Genomic DNA, 17,782 nt, shown 5'->3' with positions numbered 1-17,782 from the left:
ACCAGGGACAGGGCTGGCGCAGCCTGTGCCGCTCGGAGCTTCGGCTCCTGTACCCGGCCCCCCGGGCCAGGAGGCACTGCCCCGGCAGCGGCCATCCCGGCACGGACCGGGGGCAGCCCCGGCTCCCTCCCTGCCCAGACGCGCTGGCCAGAGATGCAGCTGAGTCACGTCCAGAGGTATCACCTCACTGTGACCTAAAAATAACTAATTAAAACTAACAGGGCAGAGACACGAGACTCAGGGCAGAGCTCTGGGGAACCGGCCCTCCTGCAGCTCTCCTCAGCCCCTGGAAACAACCTGGCCCCTTGTTCCAGCGCAGACCGCGTTGCCCCGTGGCACCGCGGTGGCTGCTGGCAGAGTGGTCCCCAGCTGCACCCCAGTTCCCCGGGCTGCGGCTTCCCCCTGGGGCTGCGCAGAGAGGGCTCTGCGTCGCTGCTCGCCACCTCCCCGCCGGCAAGGATGCTGGAGCTGGGAGGGCAAGGCAAAGCAGAAAGCCCCTGCAGGGAAGGAGGGAGAGCTGGAGCCATCGCCGCTGGCAGCGGAGAGCTTGAAACAAAAAGTACAATCGTTTCATCAGGCTAAATTTGGAGCGCGAGTCCCTCCCTCTGCGCTCTGCGGAGCCCGGCCAGGGTGAGTCGCGCGGCGCTGGAGCGGCTCCAAGGCTGGTGCTGGCGGAGACACGAGCAAGCAACAGGCCCGGAGCCCCGTTGGGCGCCGGTGAAGCCCCCTCCCGCGTGCCCCTGCGCCGCCGCCGGCGTGCCGAGGAGCGCGGGCAGGCCGAGGGCAGCGGAGCCGTGAGCGGCCAGCTCCTGCGGCCAGGCTCAGGCGGGCTGGCGAGCCGTCCGGGGAGAGAGGGGCAGGGGGAGGGAAGGGGCAGAGCAGCTTCCTGCACCCCCGGGGAGCGGCCCCAGCTGTGCCTCACGCAGAACGGGCTTTGCACAACTGCTCTGCCCTCACCCCGCTCCCAGCGAGCATCCACGCTCCTTGCTGGAGCACAGGGCTCGCACCATCGTGAGCAGCGCTGCGGGGACATGTCAGCCTCCCGGGGGGAGCGAAATGTCGACGAGGAGCCGGTGTCTCCGCTCTGCCTACCTTCGCTCCGCACCTGCCCCACAGACCTCCCTGCCTCCTGGCAGCAGCCGTGTTTTTCACCGCGAGGCACGGGGCCAGCTGACAGCAGAGCCCCGGGACATCGCCGCGCCGGGAGGCGGAAACGCTCCAGCCTGGCTCCTTCCCAGTCACCGCGGCCACCGGCACCGTCCCGGTTATCAGAGGGTGCTCACACCATTGGAAACTGGGACCCGGCTCCTGCCGCAGCCAGAGCAAGAGCAGACTCTGCCCGGGAGCCACTGCTCTGCCGGGCTGCTGCGAGACCGTTCCCCGAGCAAGGAAACGTGGCTGCTGAGCCCGAACCAGGAAGGAGGGACGAGGCAGGGAAAGCAGGAGGGAGCTCGCCAAGCCCAGCGGCGCTCGCTCCCTGCGCTCTCTGGTCCCCCAGCTCTTGCAGCCCTCACCATGTCAGCCCTCGTACCCTGGGCCTGTGGCTACGGCCGCTGACTCGTGCTGCCCCCCAGGACCCAGCCCGCTGTCCTCAGCCCAGTGCAGACCTAGGGAGGGATAAGCCCAGCCCAAGAGCCTCCCGTGTCGCTACAGACCGGGCTCCCACGGCCTCCTCAGCATGTGCCCAGCTCCGACAGGACACAGCGCGTCCTGCACACCCCGCAGCTCAGCAGCCAGGCTTGGCTGATAGGAGAAAGCGTGTGCCCAGCCACGCTGGCACAGAAGGGACACTGGGGACAGGCCGCTGAGGGCACCTCCCACCTCCCTTCAGTGCCATACAAGCTGTTTTATAAAAAGAAAATTACTCCCACACAGTTCTCTGCAGGCAGCAGGGGAGCTTGTGGGCTCTCCCATCCGAGCTCTGGCTCTGTGGCCAACCCCACGCAGCCCAGCCAGCACCTCCCCACACGCCGTGTCTCCCCCCAGCTCTCACCTGGTACAGGAATCTTTGGCTGAACTGCTGCATGGCTCCTTGGAGCTGGTTTCGCTGGGACTGCCACTGCTCATAGTTCCGGACGTACTCGGCCGTGGGGCGCTGCCACGTGGTGGTCCGGGTGTTGTGGTCCACGTAGTAATACCTGCCTCGAGGATCCACGCGTTTCTCCCACCTGGAAACACCAGAGGAAGATGTCACTGATGTCCCCAGAGAGCTCGACGGGTCCTGGCTGGCAGGTGCCTCCAGCTGCCGTGAGGCAACTCAGCACAAACACTGGTGCAAAGGCAGCGGAGAAAAACCCCATCGAGGTCAGGAGGCACAGCAGAAGGGACAGACCCGGTGGCACACAGGGAACCTCCCGCTGCCCTCATCTGAGGCTGCCCCTGGGCCCTGGATGCAGCCGGAGAATATCCAGCCGCTGCCCCAGGAGGAGCTGAGAGCACGACCGAGAGGAGCAACGGGGCTGCGAGCCACTTCCCCGCTGCCAGCTCCCACGCAGGGGCTGGGCGGAGGATTTGTGGCCTCGCGGAGACGCGGGTGAGAAGAGCAGCTCATAGTCCTGCAAGGGAGGAAGACCCAGGAGATGCCTGGGCCCAGGATCTCCCGCTACGGAGACTGATTTTTCATTTCGCTCTGACTTCAGACACTCTCCGGCTCCTCTCACAAGACTACGACACCCTTTAACGCAAGGGCTCCGTTCCGCACTCCAGCCTAACTACCAGTTTCACCGCTGAAGAGGCTCTTTTGGGTAAAAATCCACCAGAAGAATATACAAAAGACTGGAAGCAGCTCCCTGCAAGGGCATCAGATGCGATGCCTAGACACGAGCAGAGCTGGCCCCAGGATGCCGTAAGCGTCCCTCCAGGACAGCTGACTGCTGACAGCAGCGAGGCACGGCGTCAGAGACCTGCGCAGAAAGGAAGGAGAGCACCTGGGCTACCCCCACCCCACCCCACCCTACCCTTCCAGGTAAGAGCCTCCCTCCTTTAACAGCAGACAGATTTCAAGCTGTTGTAGGATCAGCAAGTAGCTGGAGATCACAGTGTGTGCCCACAGGAACCTGGCGGCTCCCGTGGAGAAAAGCAGGACAGGTTTGTATTCTGCTTCCACACATGACATTGGTGGTTAAAGCACCCTTCAGTCATTCCAGCCTTGAACAAACTCAGTCTAGAGAACAACAGTTTGGCTGTATCGAGTTCTCTGCTTTTAGGAGCACAAAGAGGTGAGAATTCAACAAGCTGCTGGAAAGCACGTGGCCCCCAGGCCTGTGTACAGCCCTCGCGACCTGAAGACTTAACTCCTGCAAATGAAAGCGTGGCCCTCCCGGACAGGAGCTCTGCAGAGCGCTACCTGCAGGACTCCCGGCGCTCAGCAGCATCCTCTGCTCGAGCACAGGCAGACCCCGATGTGGCTCCTGCGAGAGTCCCAGGTCCAGCTCCAGGTCTGGGGCACGCTGAGTGTGCCTGTTTCTGCTCACCACGAGCTCAGCCCTTGTCTAGAAACCTCTGTTTTTCCAGGTGACATGAGGCCCGTCTCTCCCTTCTCCTGGCCCTCAGGGGCATTTTGCTGGCGCCCCATCCCAAAGGCCCACCCCTCTGCTCTGCCCACACGTGGCTGTGCTGCTGCTCATGTGTTCAGTGATTTCCATGGGCTGTTTAAAAAAAATAACCCTCTAACAGAGGTCAAAACGCAACAGACTGGAAGGCCTTTTTCTTTTTAAAAATGCTGAAAAGACCTTTCTGAGGATACAACATGTGTTTTCAGGCCAGTAAACAGTTGGTCATCTCACCCCATTTCTCTTTAGGAATGAAAAGACCTTCCTGCCACCTTCCCTACTCTTGCACAGACTCCTGTGTGTCTGCTACAACAAGGTCGTTCAGTATCCGAGATGCCAGCTGCCCCCAGAGCCCCTTACCCCGGAGGAAGGGGTCTCTCCCACGTGGTGGTCTTGTTGTTATGGTCTACATAGTAGACTCTACCATTAGGCAGCTCTCGCTGTTCCCACCTGCAAGAAAAAAAAAGAAAATACCATGAGACAGTCGACCCTTGCTAGCACAGGGCCAGAGCCCTGGCTGAGGTGGAGCTACCAAAACAAACCTTCCTCTGCCACGCTGGCCAGAGCGGCTGCGTCCCGCTGCCGGGCTCCCCGGGCTCCCGTCCCCACCGCCCCTGGGCCAGCCGGGGAGCACAGCTCCCCTCGGGAGGGGACCTGGGGAAACCTGAGGTGGGCAAGGCTGCGCCCGTCCTCTCCTCAAACAGAGGTGGAGCAAAGGGGCTCAGCTGCAACAAGCAATGTGGATCCAGCAGCCTCAGCCTCTGCATCTGCAGGGCAGCGAGACCCAGAGCCTTGCTCCACGTAGGACCAAGAGGCTTCACAGGCACCTTCCTCTACTGTAAATCATCTGAACAACCTCCCTAGGAAAACTGTTTGCACGTGTGCCCACCGGCTCGGGCTGCAGCTGTGCAGCCAAGGCTCCCCCACGCATCAGCGAGCTGTGAATAATTAATAATCACCTTATTACCAAGAACAGCCAGCGAGCTGCATCTGGTGGATTAGCAAGCCTACCTCCTTGCACTGCTTAGCTACAGCACTCTAACCTTCCTCTAAAATAAAGAACGAGAGCAGGTCTACATGGCAGTTGCTTGGCTTGCCAGATCAAGACTACTGGAGAGGTGCCGCAGCAGTCTGCGTGCTGAAAACAGGCACAATTTGGAGCACACATTCCTCATTTCCTCCAGAAAGTAGGAGGGTCAGCGTAAGATTTCACACAGGGTCAGTTTTATGTCTTGTGAGCTTTTGATGTAGTTTTTGTTTGGTTTCTCCTAATACATCTTGAAAGGAGATCCTTTGAGTTTGGGCTGGGGCTGAGTTTTCTCCTTGGCAGCCCTCCTGCTCACTGCTGACAGACACCGCTTAAAAACATCGCCTGGCCACGAGGCACTTGGTTCGGAGGTGGCCCCTAAGGGGAGCCGGTGCGATAGGGAGGCCTGGCTTTACCCGGCTGCACTGAAAACCATTCCCTGCCTTCATTCATTCATGGAAGTGTACGCCCTGGCAGAGGTAAGCACTCCGCGGGACACCGTCCTTCCCCGTCAGCTTTTATCCTGCAACAAAGAGGCACAAGCTGGCGGCTGCTGACAGATGAAGTGTTCTCCTGCCACCCTTCTGCTCCCACGGGTCTACCAATTCAATCTTCACTCTCAACTTATTGTCACAAAAAGCCCCAGGAAATGAATAAACCCGCTTCCATTGTGACAGCAAGGGAACAAATCTGGGCTTGCGGGAAGCAAGTGGCCCTTGTGGAGATGCTCTAAGCACTAACGGCCCGTTGCCGGGGCTTGCACCATCCCTGCTCACCCCCAAACCTCCCCAGGGGAGCACGAAGCCACCAAAGGGTGACCCCAGCCACAAGCACACAACTCCTGCGACCACAGGTCACACTGCAGCCTCGACACCGCTCTCGAAAGGTGGGAAGGCAGAAACGGGGAGAGCTTCAGCCACGTTCCCAAGCCCTGGCAGCGTGTCGTCAGCTGGGGACCCCAATGGTCCAGCAGCCACGCGGGCGGCCTGAAAACCCTCTGCCCTGGGCAGAAGGCAGTCCTGAGATTAGAGTCAGCTCCCTGAAAGCAGGAGGGGAACGCGAACGCCAGGCTCAGGGCGTAGCTCACGGGCTTCTCAAAAGCGCTGCCCGCTTCACCCATCTCCTGAGACCAGGTAACATCTGCAGATGTTGCCACCAGTCAGCGGTGCTGGATCTTCCTCATCCCCAGAAGAGATGTAGGGCCACCAGTGCTTATCTCTGACAGAGAGAGCCTGAGGCAGGACCTTCCGTGCCCATAGACTCTGACAGCGAGGGGCTGCCCAGCCTAACACCACCCAAAGGAGTGACCCTGCGAGAGCAGAACCCGTGCTCGCTGGTGCCGTTGGGGCATCAGGATCCTTGTCCCTCACCCCACGGTCAGCCCTTCCCCTGGGCTACCCCTGGGCAGCACTGGGCCTTGTCAGAGGGGAAACACCGGAATTTTCCTCTTCTCCAACAACAAACTCTGTGCTTCATATGCATAAAAGCACCAGGACAGCTAAAAAAAAATTAAAATCACTGCAGAGAAAATCAGCATAGCTGGGGTTTTTTGAAGACACAAGAGCCTCCACCCCAAGACGGACGGCAGGCCTCCAGGCATCTTCAGGCTGAAGGCAGGGCAGAGGAAGTGCCGCTGCCCGCAGAGCTGCCCACTGCAGGCAGAGCTGTGGGTAGCCCCGTCCCAGACTCGCCGTGCAGGTGCTTCGGGTGGCCACCAGCAGCCAGCTACGGACCCAGCACAGAGCTCAGGCGGAGGAACGCTCTTCGCAGATGAAACTCCAAGGCCCAGCTCCCTCCTGAGACTTCGCAGGAGCCAGCATCCCACAAAAACCCTTCAAGCATCATCTTTCTGAGTTCAGTTGTAGGTAACGGCCTCCTGCGGATGGATCCAGAGCCTGCAGTGCCGCTCACTGACGGTGAGGACACCCCCCGTGTCCCGCCGTTCTGCCACGCCGACACGGGGTGCTTCAGAGACGAACGGGACCTCAGCCTCGCGCACACGGATCCAGCGGCGCCAGCAGTCAGTACCGGCGGGGACAGGACCTCCAGACTCATTAATGAGAGGTTCTCTGATCAATATGGCTCCAAGGACTTGGAAGTCCTTTATGACAAGAGGCTCCCAAACCCCCAGGTACCGTTTCTGTGGCTGTAGAGACCAGAAATGCCACGATGAGGACTCCTCCAGGGCAGAGGGTTTCTGGGTCCCACAGATACTCCTCTGGGTGCCCTTGTGACTGTGAAGAGCCACACAGGACTGGGGAGTGCCACTGGTGGTGGCAGCTCCTGATCCATGTCCTCTGTCCCCGTCTCGTACCCTACACAAGCTGGTGACAAGCTCACATGCTCCTCAGGTCAGCAGCTCCCTGGTGATCTGAAAAGTGAATTTGCTGAGGGCTGCCTCGCCCTCTGAACTGTGAATCCCCGCCGTTAAGCAGCAAGCTGTGATGAACTGCTATCGCTGACACACGGTGACAGCCTGAGAGACAGAGGACAACCCCTCCTCGCTCAGACCACTTTGCCCAGCTCGCCGCAGGCTCCCCTGCGTCCCATCTGCCATCCCGTAAGGGCCACAGCTCAGGTGGACGCACGACAACGGGCTCTTCCTCTGGGGACCCGCAGTCCAGCCAACGTTGCTCCCCAGTGCCTGCTGCCACGTCGCCCCTAGCAAGGCAGACGAGGGCTCTAGCGAGCGTTAGATGGTGGGAGCTCCCACCCACGTGCACGTTGCTGCGAGCGCGAAGCGGGACGACATGTTGGCCCCGGCTCCCCTCTGACTGCCCGCGAGGCTTGTGACAGCGGCGGATACCGGAGCCGCGGACGGTGCGGAGTGGCAGCGCTGAGGCAACCCTGCAGTCCAAACAAAACGCCCTCCTTATGTAAGAAACCACAGCCCCACGCCTTCTGCCAGGCAGCATAATGCGCCTCTTTGTACGGGCGAGACAGTGCTGTGTATACACACCGCGCTAACGACCGTCTGTCCCCCGCGCAGGAGCATCACTGATAGGAACCAGATGCAGGAGCCAGCGGCTCTTGTGCCCTCCCCCTTTCGCTATGGGTCCGCTCGGAAGCCCCCGAGAACAGGGACCCTGCACCAAGGGCCTCGAGAGCTGCGACCAGCTGCTCCTGTGCCACAAACGCTCCTCGGCTGCGCAGGGAAACAGGCTCTGCCCAAGCCAGGAGGATATGAAGGAGGGTCTGGGCACTGTCGGAACTGGAATTACTCAGAACACCTTCCAGCACCCTCCAGCCCCTAGGACAGGCTCCCAGTTGTGAGAGAGAGGCCTTTGTGCCCACCACATCTGGTGCAGATGTCCAGAGGCAGCTATCTGAGCAGAATAAATAGCTCCGAATCCCCACATGAACCCAGCCGCTCTGCGCCATCCGCACGCAGCCCGGCACGAGCAGGGAGGCTGCGGCTCAGCGCACCCCCCGGCACGCAGCTAGGGAAAGCCACCTCCCCTCCGGAGCCGACGGGAACGCTCGCCACGCTCCCACGGGTGAAAGGAGACACTCAGGGAACGAGGCAGGGCTCACGCAGAGAGCAGGGGGGACACGACGGCTTCCCGGCTCTCCCGCTCCGGAGCAACTGGCAGCTCTGCAGCGACATTGCTCCTGCGAGCGGCAAAGCCAGAGCGATCGCTCGTGGGCTCCGCGGGAGCTGGGCCAGCGAGGGGCTCCCCGGCACCGCTTTCTGCGGAGCACGCTGCTGCCAGAGCTGAGGTGGCCTGGTTTTGTCTGCATCCCTTCTGCCTGAGACATCGCTGCCTCCACCAGCCCAGCCAGCCACATCCCCATCTCCCAAGTTGGGCCCCAAACCACTAGTAAAAGCAATACCCGGGTGTGGGGAGCCAGACAAAAATCAGTTCTCAGGAGATCCCCAGAAGCTCATTTATACCACCCCGGGGCCACGGTGTTTTGTGCAATCCCTGTTTACAAAGCCCTGTTAGCCAGAACCTGGTCTGGCAGCTCTCAGGGCAGGGCCCGCACCGTGGGGAGCTCAAGGGACTCGATTCTCCGCTCTCCCTCCCCCGGGAACACCCCGATTCTCGTTCTCCACCTGAGCGAGCAGGTCAGCTGCCCCCCAAGCCAGCCCAGCACCAGCACCAGCACGTAACTCAGCACGTGCGAGAGGGATGCTGCCCTCGTTCCCTGCTCCGGGTCCCACGGTCAGCACAGGGAGGGACAGAGACACAAGGTGCTCATCAAGGGTGTCTCCAGAGATTCAAATTCCACAAGCTCAGCACTGAGGAGGGCTCACTACCCCTCCACTGCTCTTCTCCAGCTGCCTCCCAAAGCACAACAGCTTTATCCTCCTCCCTGCTCTGACACGCACGATTTAGTGGTGCATGAGCATCGCAGGGAGACAGGCACGGGGAGGACACGGGGCATCCTTCCACCCAGCTGGCCCAGGTAAGTCTGGTGTGTCTTAGAAAGCAGCACTTGCTGCACTTGCAACCTCCCCAAGCCTCCGGAAACCCTGATCTGAGACACCCGCGGGCTCCTCTCCGCCCCAGGAAAGAAACAACAGCCTGCTTCCACCTCGGGCTGTGCAGGGGTGGGGAAAAGGAGACCTTCAGTCTACCTGGTAAGAGCAGAAAAGGGGCATAGGCTCTGCCTGGAATAAAGACCTTTTTCAGAGCACTGGACTTTTCCAGCTGCCTGGAAACAGGAAGCGCCCAGGCCGGGGAACAGAAACCCTCACACACCCGGCATAAAGGCACACTGAGCCGTTAGCCCTAATTACCTGTGACTGACACACCAGCGAGGCCCTGACCTTCCAGGCATCGCCTCAGCCAAAGGAAAATAAACAGCTCCCTTCATACGAAACACAAGCCATTTTCAACCCCCCCTCTTAGTGCTTTGCATTTTCAGGCCAGAATTAAAGGTGTCTGAAATACAAGGGGAGAACAACCCAGCTGCAGCAGAGTGGGGCTGGGCCCGCCCGCTGCCCCCACGGCACCACTCAGCCAGCCCCAGCTCTCGCCCCAGCCCCTTCCCCACATCCCGCCGAGGAGGAGGAGGAGGAGGAGGAGTACCCACACCAGAGAGAAGAACAGGCACAGCCATGTGGGGGTCCTGCCCACCTCTCCCCAGCAGCGGCTGGTGTCTCTGGCGCGCGTGTTCGCGCCCTCCTGCTCCGCAGGAGCTCCCAGGAAACCCACACTCGCTCTCGGGTGTTTTCCTCTGGCTGATCCCTTCGGCAGCCCCACAAGAGCAGAGGACTCTGCGGCTCCCCTGGGCACAGAGATGTGATTGACTATTTATTACCCCAGAGACCCACAGCGGACACAGATCAGAGCCCGGCGCAGAGGAGGAACCCACAACAGTGAAGCTGTGAGGGCGAGCGGGGGCACCTCTCTGCTCTGCCACCGTCACTCCCACCAACCCCTGGTGCAGCACAGCCCCCTCTCTCAAACATCCTCTTCTTCCAGCGCATGGCAGGGCCCCAGTTTGCCCATATCCCCCCAGTTGTCCTTCCAGGGCCACGCCTCCCTCCCCGAGGGCCATAGGCACGCTGTCATGCTGGCCCTGTCAGGGGGACAAAAGTCTCAAGCAGAAGGCAGAGCTTACCCGGGGGGCAGAGCATCCAGGGCTAGCACAGCTGCCCGGGCTGGCGGGGCGCTGGAGCCGGCGGCTGCCTCCTCTGCCTCTCCAGAGCTGGTCAGGGCAGGAAGGGCAGGAGCGACGGAGCCGTCAGCCACGCTGGAGGCCACCGGGGTCGGTACGCTCGCTCCCGCCGACGGCCTTTCTTCTTCGACGTCTGCAGCACCTGCTGCGTCTCCGTTCACTGCGAAGGCAGAGGGCAGCGGCGTTAGCACCCAGCAAGGGTAACGGGGGCCCAGCTGATCCACCACACCCACAGGGCCCCGGGAAGAGGAGCCCGGGGTGGGCGGCAGCCACTACCGCCCAGGCACGGGGCTCCCTGCAGCAAAGGCAGCACCCCCTGTGCCCAGAGCCCCCCGGGACCCGCTGCCCCTGCCTCTGTCCTGAGACAAAAGCAGAGGGTACTTTGTGCTTGTGCTCAGTATCTTTTTGGCCACTTGCAGACATACTGCCAGCCTGATGGGAGTTCAGGTCAGGAGCTGGAGCTCAGGAACTGCTGGTGCAGCATCCCCCTGCCCCAGAGGGAAGCCCAGGCTCAGCACATCAGCTGCACTGATCAGAGCTAAACGTTGCTGGATTCCACTGAACTTTTGGATCAGGACAGAGCAAAGGAAAATTACAAAGAAAACCGATGAGGAGGAAAATGCAGACCAAAAAAATGAAAGGGAATTTGTTTGACGAATATTTATTAGATAGCCAAAAAACCCTGAGTCTTGGCAGCCCAGCAGAGGATAACTTTCGCTACAAGACATCCTGGCTTCCGTGGCAAAGCAAAGGCATTAAAAACAAACCAGCAACAAGTAACAAAGAAATAAGGGATGCAGACAGAGCTCCACAAGCTAGAGCAGAGAAACGTAGAAAACTGTAAGGGAAGGATCTGTGTCTACAAGCCCCAGTATTTTAGAAATACTGTAGGAAAAAAGCTCCCAACAGTATAAACCCCCACAGACGGGAGACTGAAGAGCTACAGACACTCTAGAAGAGACAGACTGCTCGGGGCACTTCTGCTCTGCAGCTGGGGGCAGCAGGACGGCGTCCTCCAGCGTCGGGGGGATCCCCATGCACAGCAGCAGCAGCTAAAGGAGCCCTCAGGCAGCACCTATGGGTGATGAGGAGGACTTCCAGGTCAGCAGGTTCACAGCAGCTTCCTCCCCAGTCCTGCAGGACTCAGCTGAGGAGGGCTCTGGCTGCTGCTCATTTCTAGCAAGGCTCCAAAAGCAAGGTTCTAGAAGCTTCCACCATGTTGTGCCAGTCTTCAAAGGGAACCTGCAGAATGACCCAGGGAACTACACCGTGATCGGTTTGATCTCAGTCCAGGAAAAAGCAGGGGAAAAGCTGATCCAAAGTTCACCCGATAAGGAAGGTTCCAGGGGGAACACAGCTAGGGCGAAGCAACGTGGCTGTGGAGAAAACACGCCACAAAATCATCTCCTTTTACTGTCAGATGAAATTACAGCTGCAAGTGACAAATGTAATGGGGCCGTTCTTGCATCAGTCTGCTCAAAAAATGCACCAAACCGAGGAGGAAGAGGATGGTTTCTAGAGGCATTCCGCAGAGCACAAGACAGGGTGTCCAGCCCTAATCCCAGCCACCCGAAACACTCATCTCCCCATCCTCAAGTGTAAAATCATCGCTGACGGGACTTGCGGAAGGTACAGAGGTTGGTGAGTGGTAAACAGGGATGAGGACAGCACAGTCGTAAAGCCACTGGGGAGGCTGGGGCCAAGCCAATAAAATGTGCTTTAAACAAACCAAAGCCAAAGAGCCAAGTTGTACTCGGGAACAAAACCTCTGTGCAGAGCCCGAGGGAGTGTCCCCCACAGAGCAGGGATGCCAGGAAGGGCTGGGTGGGCACAGGGGACCCGCAGCCCTGGGGAGGGGAGCACAGACTGTCCCCCCCAGGGAGGGACAGCTGCAAGGCAGCATTTCACGTCAGCCTCCCACTCCCCCAGCTCCCTCCCAAAATGGGTTTTGGCAAAACTGAAATTGCATTGCTCCAGGTTTTTTCCAATGAAATGGGAAAAAAAAAAAATCTTCCTTTTGGGTTGAACAAAACATTTCCTTCTACCCGAAACAAAGCTCCCTGCTTCTCCTTCCAGGTCTCTGATATAAGCAACAGAAAGGAAAGGACGGGGCTGCCTACAAAAGCAGAGCAGAGGAGCGGGAGGTGCCACATTGCCCAGCCGGCTCCGGGAGAGCCAGGGAAGGAAAACAGATAAACCACTTGTGGCTTCGTAGCCAGGCACTCAGCAGGCCCCAGCCCCTGCTCTGCAAGGGATTTACGGCGTTGTGGACAAACCCACAGAAAGACAAGAGAAACTTTTCCAAAAATAGCTCTCTGGTGTAAGAATCAGCCCCCTTTGGAGAGGTGGGTTTGTGCCTTCGCTGGTGCTCAGCAGACAGCTGCAGTGGGCAAAGGGCTCAAGACATTTTCACTGAAGACTGATGGGCAAATTCAGCTGAACACTCCCAACCCTGACAAAACGTCCATTCAGCTGTGCTAACTGTCCTCCTTGCTGTGGCACCAGCAACACTGCTGTCCCAGTACCCTTTTAAAAACTGGGAGCTGGATACAGTATTTTTTGTCAGGTTGACTCCAGAGAGGAACCACAGAAGTTACTCCCGATAGGCAGAACAGATCCTGCCACTGCATGCTGCGGAGCTGCCCAGCTTAACAGCACTAAAATCAATGAAAATCGATCAATTCGCAAGGAGGAAATTCCCAGGTGCTACAAGATCCGTTACCCGAACAGAAATTCATTTGCTCCCACCCGACGCAGCCCCGAGCTCTGTCCCCCCCGCCCAGGTTCACCTGTGCCGTTGGCCGTGCCGTTGGCCATGCCGCTGTGCTGCGAGCTCTTGGCCTGCTGCCGGTGCCGGCTCCGGGCGCTGGGACTTTGCTCTCCACTCCCCGTGTTTTGCCTGGCCACTCCAGCTGCATGTCGGTGCGTCCTGCAAGGGGAAGAAACACGGGAGGTGGGACACGCCGCTGGTCCTGCAAAGAAAACCCCGCTCCTGCCTTTTTGCCTTGGTCTGGCACTGCTTCTCCCCCGGCACAGCCATCGCTCTCCTGAGCACGGCTGGGATGCAGCCACGTGCCTCCACTCCTCCGGCTGCGCCCTGAACTTCCCGCTGCTTCCTCTGACCTGCCTGTCAGTGGCAGAGTCCCATGGAGGAGTAACCCGGGTGACAATGACCTTGGTTTTGTTGGTGGGTGCTCACCCTGGCTGCCCCATGTGCCAAGGAGTAGCCCTGGGAACTCATGGCCAGAAACTTGCTTGCCAGAGACCAAGCCACCACGGCTACCGGCATTTTGCTCCGGCCACCCCTGCTGTAACGCTCCCAGGAGTGATCCCCTGCCAGCACCCGCTCCTGCTCCGCAGTGGGAACCCTCATTGCCGCCTCCCGCCCCGCCACAAGCCTTGCACAAAAGCAGGCGAGGAAGGTGCAAGCGTTCGCTGCTGCCGGGACAGCCAGGACAGCCGTGGCCTCTGGCAGAGGAGGGAACAAGCGCCTGGGAAAGATGGGAGCTTAAATCATAGCACAGGTTGTGACCAGCTCAGATGGGGCTGGTCCATCTCTCACCATCTCTCTTTGTGCTGCGCTGGAGCTGCCCTGTCACCGCGTCCCCGTGGCCAGGGCAGGCTGACCCGTGGGCAGAGTGCCAGGCAAACTCCCCCCCTCCAACCGTGCTGGGCCCCCGAGGCAGGCCAAGGCATTCAAGAAAAGGCTGATTCGAGAAAGGCTTTCACGTTGCTTAAGAAGCCTGGTCCTTCCTGCAAGCAGGGAGGGGGGCGGGCAGGGTGGCAGAGGGGATGCTGCCTTCCCACGTCTGCGGCCAGGGGAGCAGAGGCAGAGCCCAGCCACCTCCACCCAGCATCACAGCCCAGGGCAGCAACCGAAGAGGGTGAGGACCGCAGGGATTAGGAAGCTGGTTCACCCCAGCCAAGTTCTCCCCTTAAAAGGGCAAAACCCACAAACTTGTCCCCACGTCCCCGGGCTGGAGCTGGGAGGGGACAGCAGCTTGGCAGTGACAGGGCGCAGCATCAGTCATGCCACCCTCACCAGCCCCAGCGAGGCCGTGGTTCCTCCCACCGGCTGGAAGCCGCTCTCCTTGGGCAGAGGAAGGGCTGGGATCAGGAGGAGACATGGGAAAGCAGGAGATGGTGGTTGAGAACAGATAAGAGCCACGGGCAGAGCAGCCTGTGAGCAGGAGCTGCTGAGGCCATTTCGACCAGCCACGGCACTTCCCAGGAGGGCAGCCCCACACAAGGGCTCCTCAGGGGGCTCCTCAGGTGGCGAACTCGCCCCAGAAACCCCGGCTACCTCCAGGACATCGCTATGTGTAGGGGTTTGCTTTGGCCACCAGCACCTGGGGACTCAGAGCAGCTGCAGGCACAGAACGGGCTGGGAGGTGAAGGTGGCCCCTCACTGCCCAGCCACAGGGCTCGGCGGGGCACGTGGGCACCATGCACCTCCCAAAACATCCCCATGTTCACCCCACGGCAAGGCTGGAGGCACCGCGGCCAGGGCGGAGCGGGCAGGTGGCACTAACCGCAGGAGCCGGTGCTGGTGGGAGCAGCCCCCAAGGCACGGGAGGGATCTGGTCCCTGCCCTGCTCAGCACAGATGAGCTCAGAGCTGGCCCGAGAGTTTTTAGAAACCAAAACAGGATGTTTCCAGGCTGCCAGCTGGCCACACAGGGTTACCAAGCCTGAATTAGCCGGCCCGCCGCCCAGCCCAGCCCTCCTACGAGTGCTCCCATCTGGGCATTGTCTTTTAATAGACGCGTGGAAACAAACCCAGCGAGGCCACGTGAGAGCGGCAGGGCTGGGAACACGCTCTTAAAATAGGAGCGGGGAGAAAACAAGGCAGAGCGCCGATGGGAACGGCCTCTCGCAGCCACAACGGTGGGACGGAGCGGGGTGTGCGGGACCCCCCCCCGATGGGGGACCTCGGGGGGCTGCTCTGCCCCACAGCGTGCTCTGCCCCACGGCCCCTCCTGGGCCACAGGGTGGAGGGAGCAGACGATGCCAAAGAGGAAAGTGGCACCAGCCAAGGTGACATCAACCTTCCGGCTCCCCCCGGTTCTGCCAAGGCAGAGCCCCTGTGCTGCAGAGGCTGCCGTGGGCCCCAGGCACGGACCCCAGGAACAGCCGCCTCCTCCCACCGCGGCGGCCAGAAGGTTCCGGCATGAGATGCCAGCAGAGGTGGCAGCACCGGCCTCAGCCTCCCTCGGCACACCAGATCCCGGCCTGCGGCCACGGAGGAGCAAGGGCAGAGCACAGGGGGTCGGGCCACGACCACCAGGAAACACAACCGGGATCACCCCAGCGCCACGGGGGCAGCAGGGGCTCAGCTCCCGAAACACGGAGCCGAGAAATTCCCACTGCAAAGCAGGGAGGAGGCAGCCACGTCCCCCCCCACCCCAGCCCTGATGCCCGCAGTGCTGGAGCAGAGGTCTGACCCCTGTGCCCCCACCCTGGAGCTGGGGCAGGAGGAACACCCCCTCGCCCCACAGCAGCGGGACGCTCGGTGGAAGAGGCACCCGGGTCCGAACCACCCTTCTCATGGCTTGTTCTCCCAGCCCCACGCAGCCCCCTCCGAGGCAGAGGAGCCCCCGCACCGTGCAGCGCTGCCTGCCCCTCCCTGCCTGTGCCAGGGCTGCAACTGGTGACTCACAGCAGCTCCCCCGGCCTTTCGCTGCCGCTGCGTCACACCAGAAGCCACAGGCCTGGGGACATCCCGCAGCCACGCGTGGGGCTTTGCAGAGCGAGGGGTCCCACCACGGGAAATACTTCGTCTGAGTGAGCCGGAGGAAAGTCTCCCGCCTGCCCTCAGGGATGCTCATGCCCGTGGCTAGCTGAGGGGTGACTTCTGGCCGTCACACGGGCAAAGCGAAGCGTGCTGCGCTGCAGAAACCCCTGGAGCTCGCGACAGGTGACAGCAGCTCCTCAGGGCCGTGCCCAGATGGCGACACCCGGCGCAGCTCGCCGCAGGGCGAGCACCAAACCGGGCTACTTCATTCCCCGCTGTCAGAAGAGGCCCCTTTGGCCACCACAAGACAAACGGGGGTTGTGGCAACCCTCTGGGCACCCACGGCACCAGCTCCCAGCCAGGGACCTCTGGGCTGTTTTCTCTCTGCACAGAGGGCTGTGGAATTTCACACCCCGTCACCAAGATTAGCAGCAAATCCCAAAATGACATTTGTTCAGGAGAAGAAAGCGAAGCCCTAACCAAGCAGTTTCCCTTGAGGGGACAGTGTAGAAATAGCTGAGGAGCAAAGAATGACCCTTTTCTTTCCATCCTGCATGCGAGAGTTTGCCAGCATCCATCACCAAGCCCATGAAAATAAACACGGCTCTGCATATAAACAGAGCAAACATCAAACAGCATTCCCATGTGCAAAGGGCCCCTACTCCGCTCCGGAGAGGCTGCTGCCTCCACGGTGGATACGTACAGCAGCGCTCTGCCCCACGTGAACTGCGGAGCTATGGCCAGAACAACCCTAAACTCGGGTGAGTGTGGGATGAACTGAACACCAGCCAGGACGTTTCCCATACCACGGCGGCCGTGGGATTTTCAATGCCTGCAAGCACACCTGGAAGGTCTCTGAAGGTCCCCTGTGGAAGCACTGGCCAGACCTCACCACGCTCCTCGGGAGGACACCGAGAGCAGAAGCTGCTTTCAGGCAGTTGGAAAGCAGCCAGGAGTTAGAGGCAAGGAGTTACAGGGCTGAGCCTCCCAAACTAGAACCTTCTTTTCAGGCTTTCTAGCACCTACTGAGAACTGCTAAGTGGCTGCAAAGTCCGGCTCCCCTCAGGGCACTAAGCATTCAATCACCCCTTAGAAGGCTTTAACACCCAGGAGTCAAGAGGAACAGCCTCAACAAAAAGGCACAAACTGTGTTCAACAACCTGCTCTCAATTTCCTGTCCCTCGAGTGGGAGATAAGCACAGATATGGAAGGACAGGGTCACTTTTTACAGCCAAAAACCTTTCTCTCCTTCACTCATCTCCTGTATGTGCCCAGCAGATGAAGGAGGAGCAGAAAAGCTCGAGGTGTGGGGCTTGTTCTGAGTGTTCCTAAGCCTGGGGGCACAGGGAACCTCTTATCGGGCAGGCTGCAGGCGCCCTCGCTACAGGCACACTTCTAACCAGAACATCTGTATAGGCTGCTGGGCCACTGCCACGCTCTGGAAATATAAATAGGTGTTAAATTCAACTCCATGTTGACAGTGTGACACGTCTCTCAATAACCACAGCTCCAAAAGGAGCAGCGCTGAGCCACTCCAGCCCAGCAAGAAGGCAAGGAAGGGCACGGTGCCAGGCCCAGGATGGCCTGGTGCCCAAGCATCTCATTTCCTTTGGAAGCAGCTGTTATTTCCCTGCAGCTCTGCTTGCTCGGCTTCTCTCGCTCTCCCTGGACCTTCGGAAGCGTCCCCCTGTGCCCATCACCCAGAGCATTGTGCTTCCCAACGCCCGGCCTGGGCTGCACTCGAGGCAAGAGCTGGGGTCCCCGTAATCCCCGCTGGAAGCGTCCCCTGCAGAGCAGCCCTCGGCCGGTTTGCCTGGTCAGAGCCTGCCCCACACCTTCCTGA

At 60.2% G+C, this 17,782-nt stretch overlaps 1 protein-coding gene across 1 annotated transcript in view; it reads right to left on the bottom strand.

Moving 5' to 3' along the window:
- WWP2 (WW domain containing E3 ubiquitin protein ligase 2) overlaps positions 1-17,782 on the bottom strand; it is a 40,633-nt gene that overhangs the window by 10,551 nt on the left and 12,300 nt on the right. The window contains exons 7-10 of the mRNA XM_074913243.1: positions 12,996-13,135; positions 10,150-10,366; positions 3,912-4,001; positions 1,994-2,168 (exon numbers count right to left, since the gene is read on the bottom strand). Of these exons, the coding sequence (XP_074769344.1) occupies positions 1,994-2,168; positions 3,912-4,001; positions 10,150-10,366; positions 12,996-13,135 (622 nt within the window). The remainder of the gene's footprint in view (positions 1-1,993; positions 2,169-3,911; positions 4,002-10,149; positions 10,367-12,995; positions 13,136-17,782) is intronic.

This window comes from Athene noctua, chromosome 9 (genome assembly GCF_965140245.1).
Source record: "Athene noctua chromosome 9, bAthNoc1.hap1.1, whole genome shotgun sequence".
Classification (NCBI taxonomy): Eukaryota; Metazoa; Chordata; class Aves; order Strigiformes; family Strigidae; genus Athene; species Athene noctua.
Note: the sequence above shows the minus strand (reverse complement) of the source record. Positions and strands in the feature narration are given on the sequence as shown.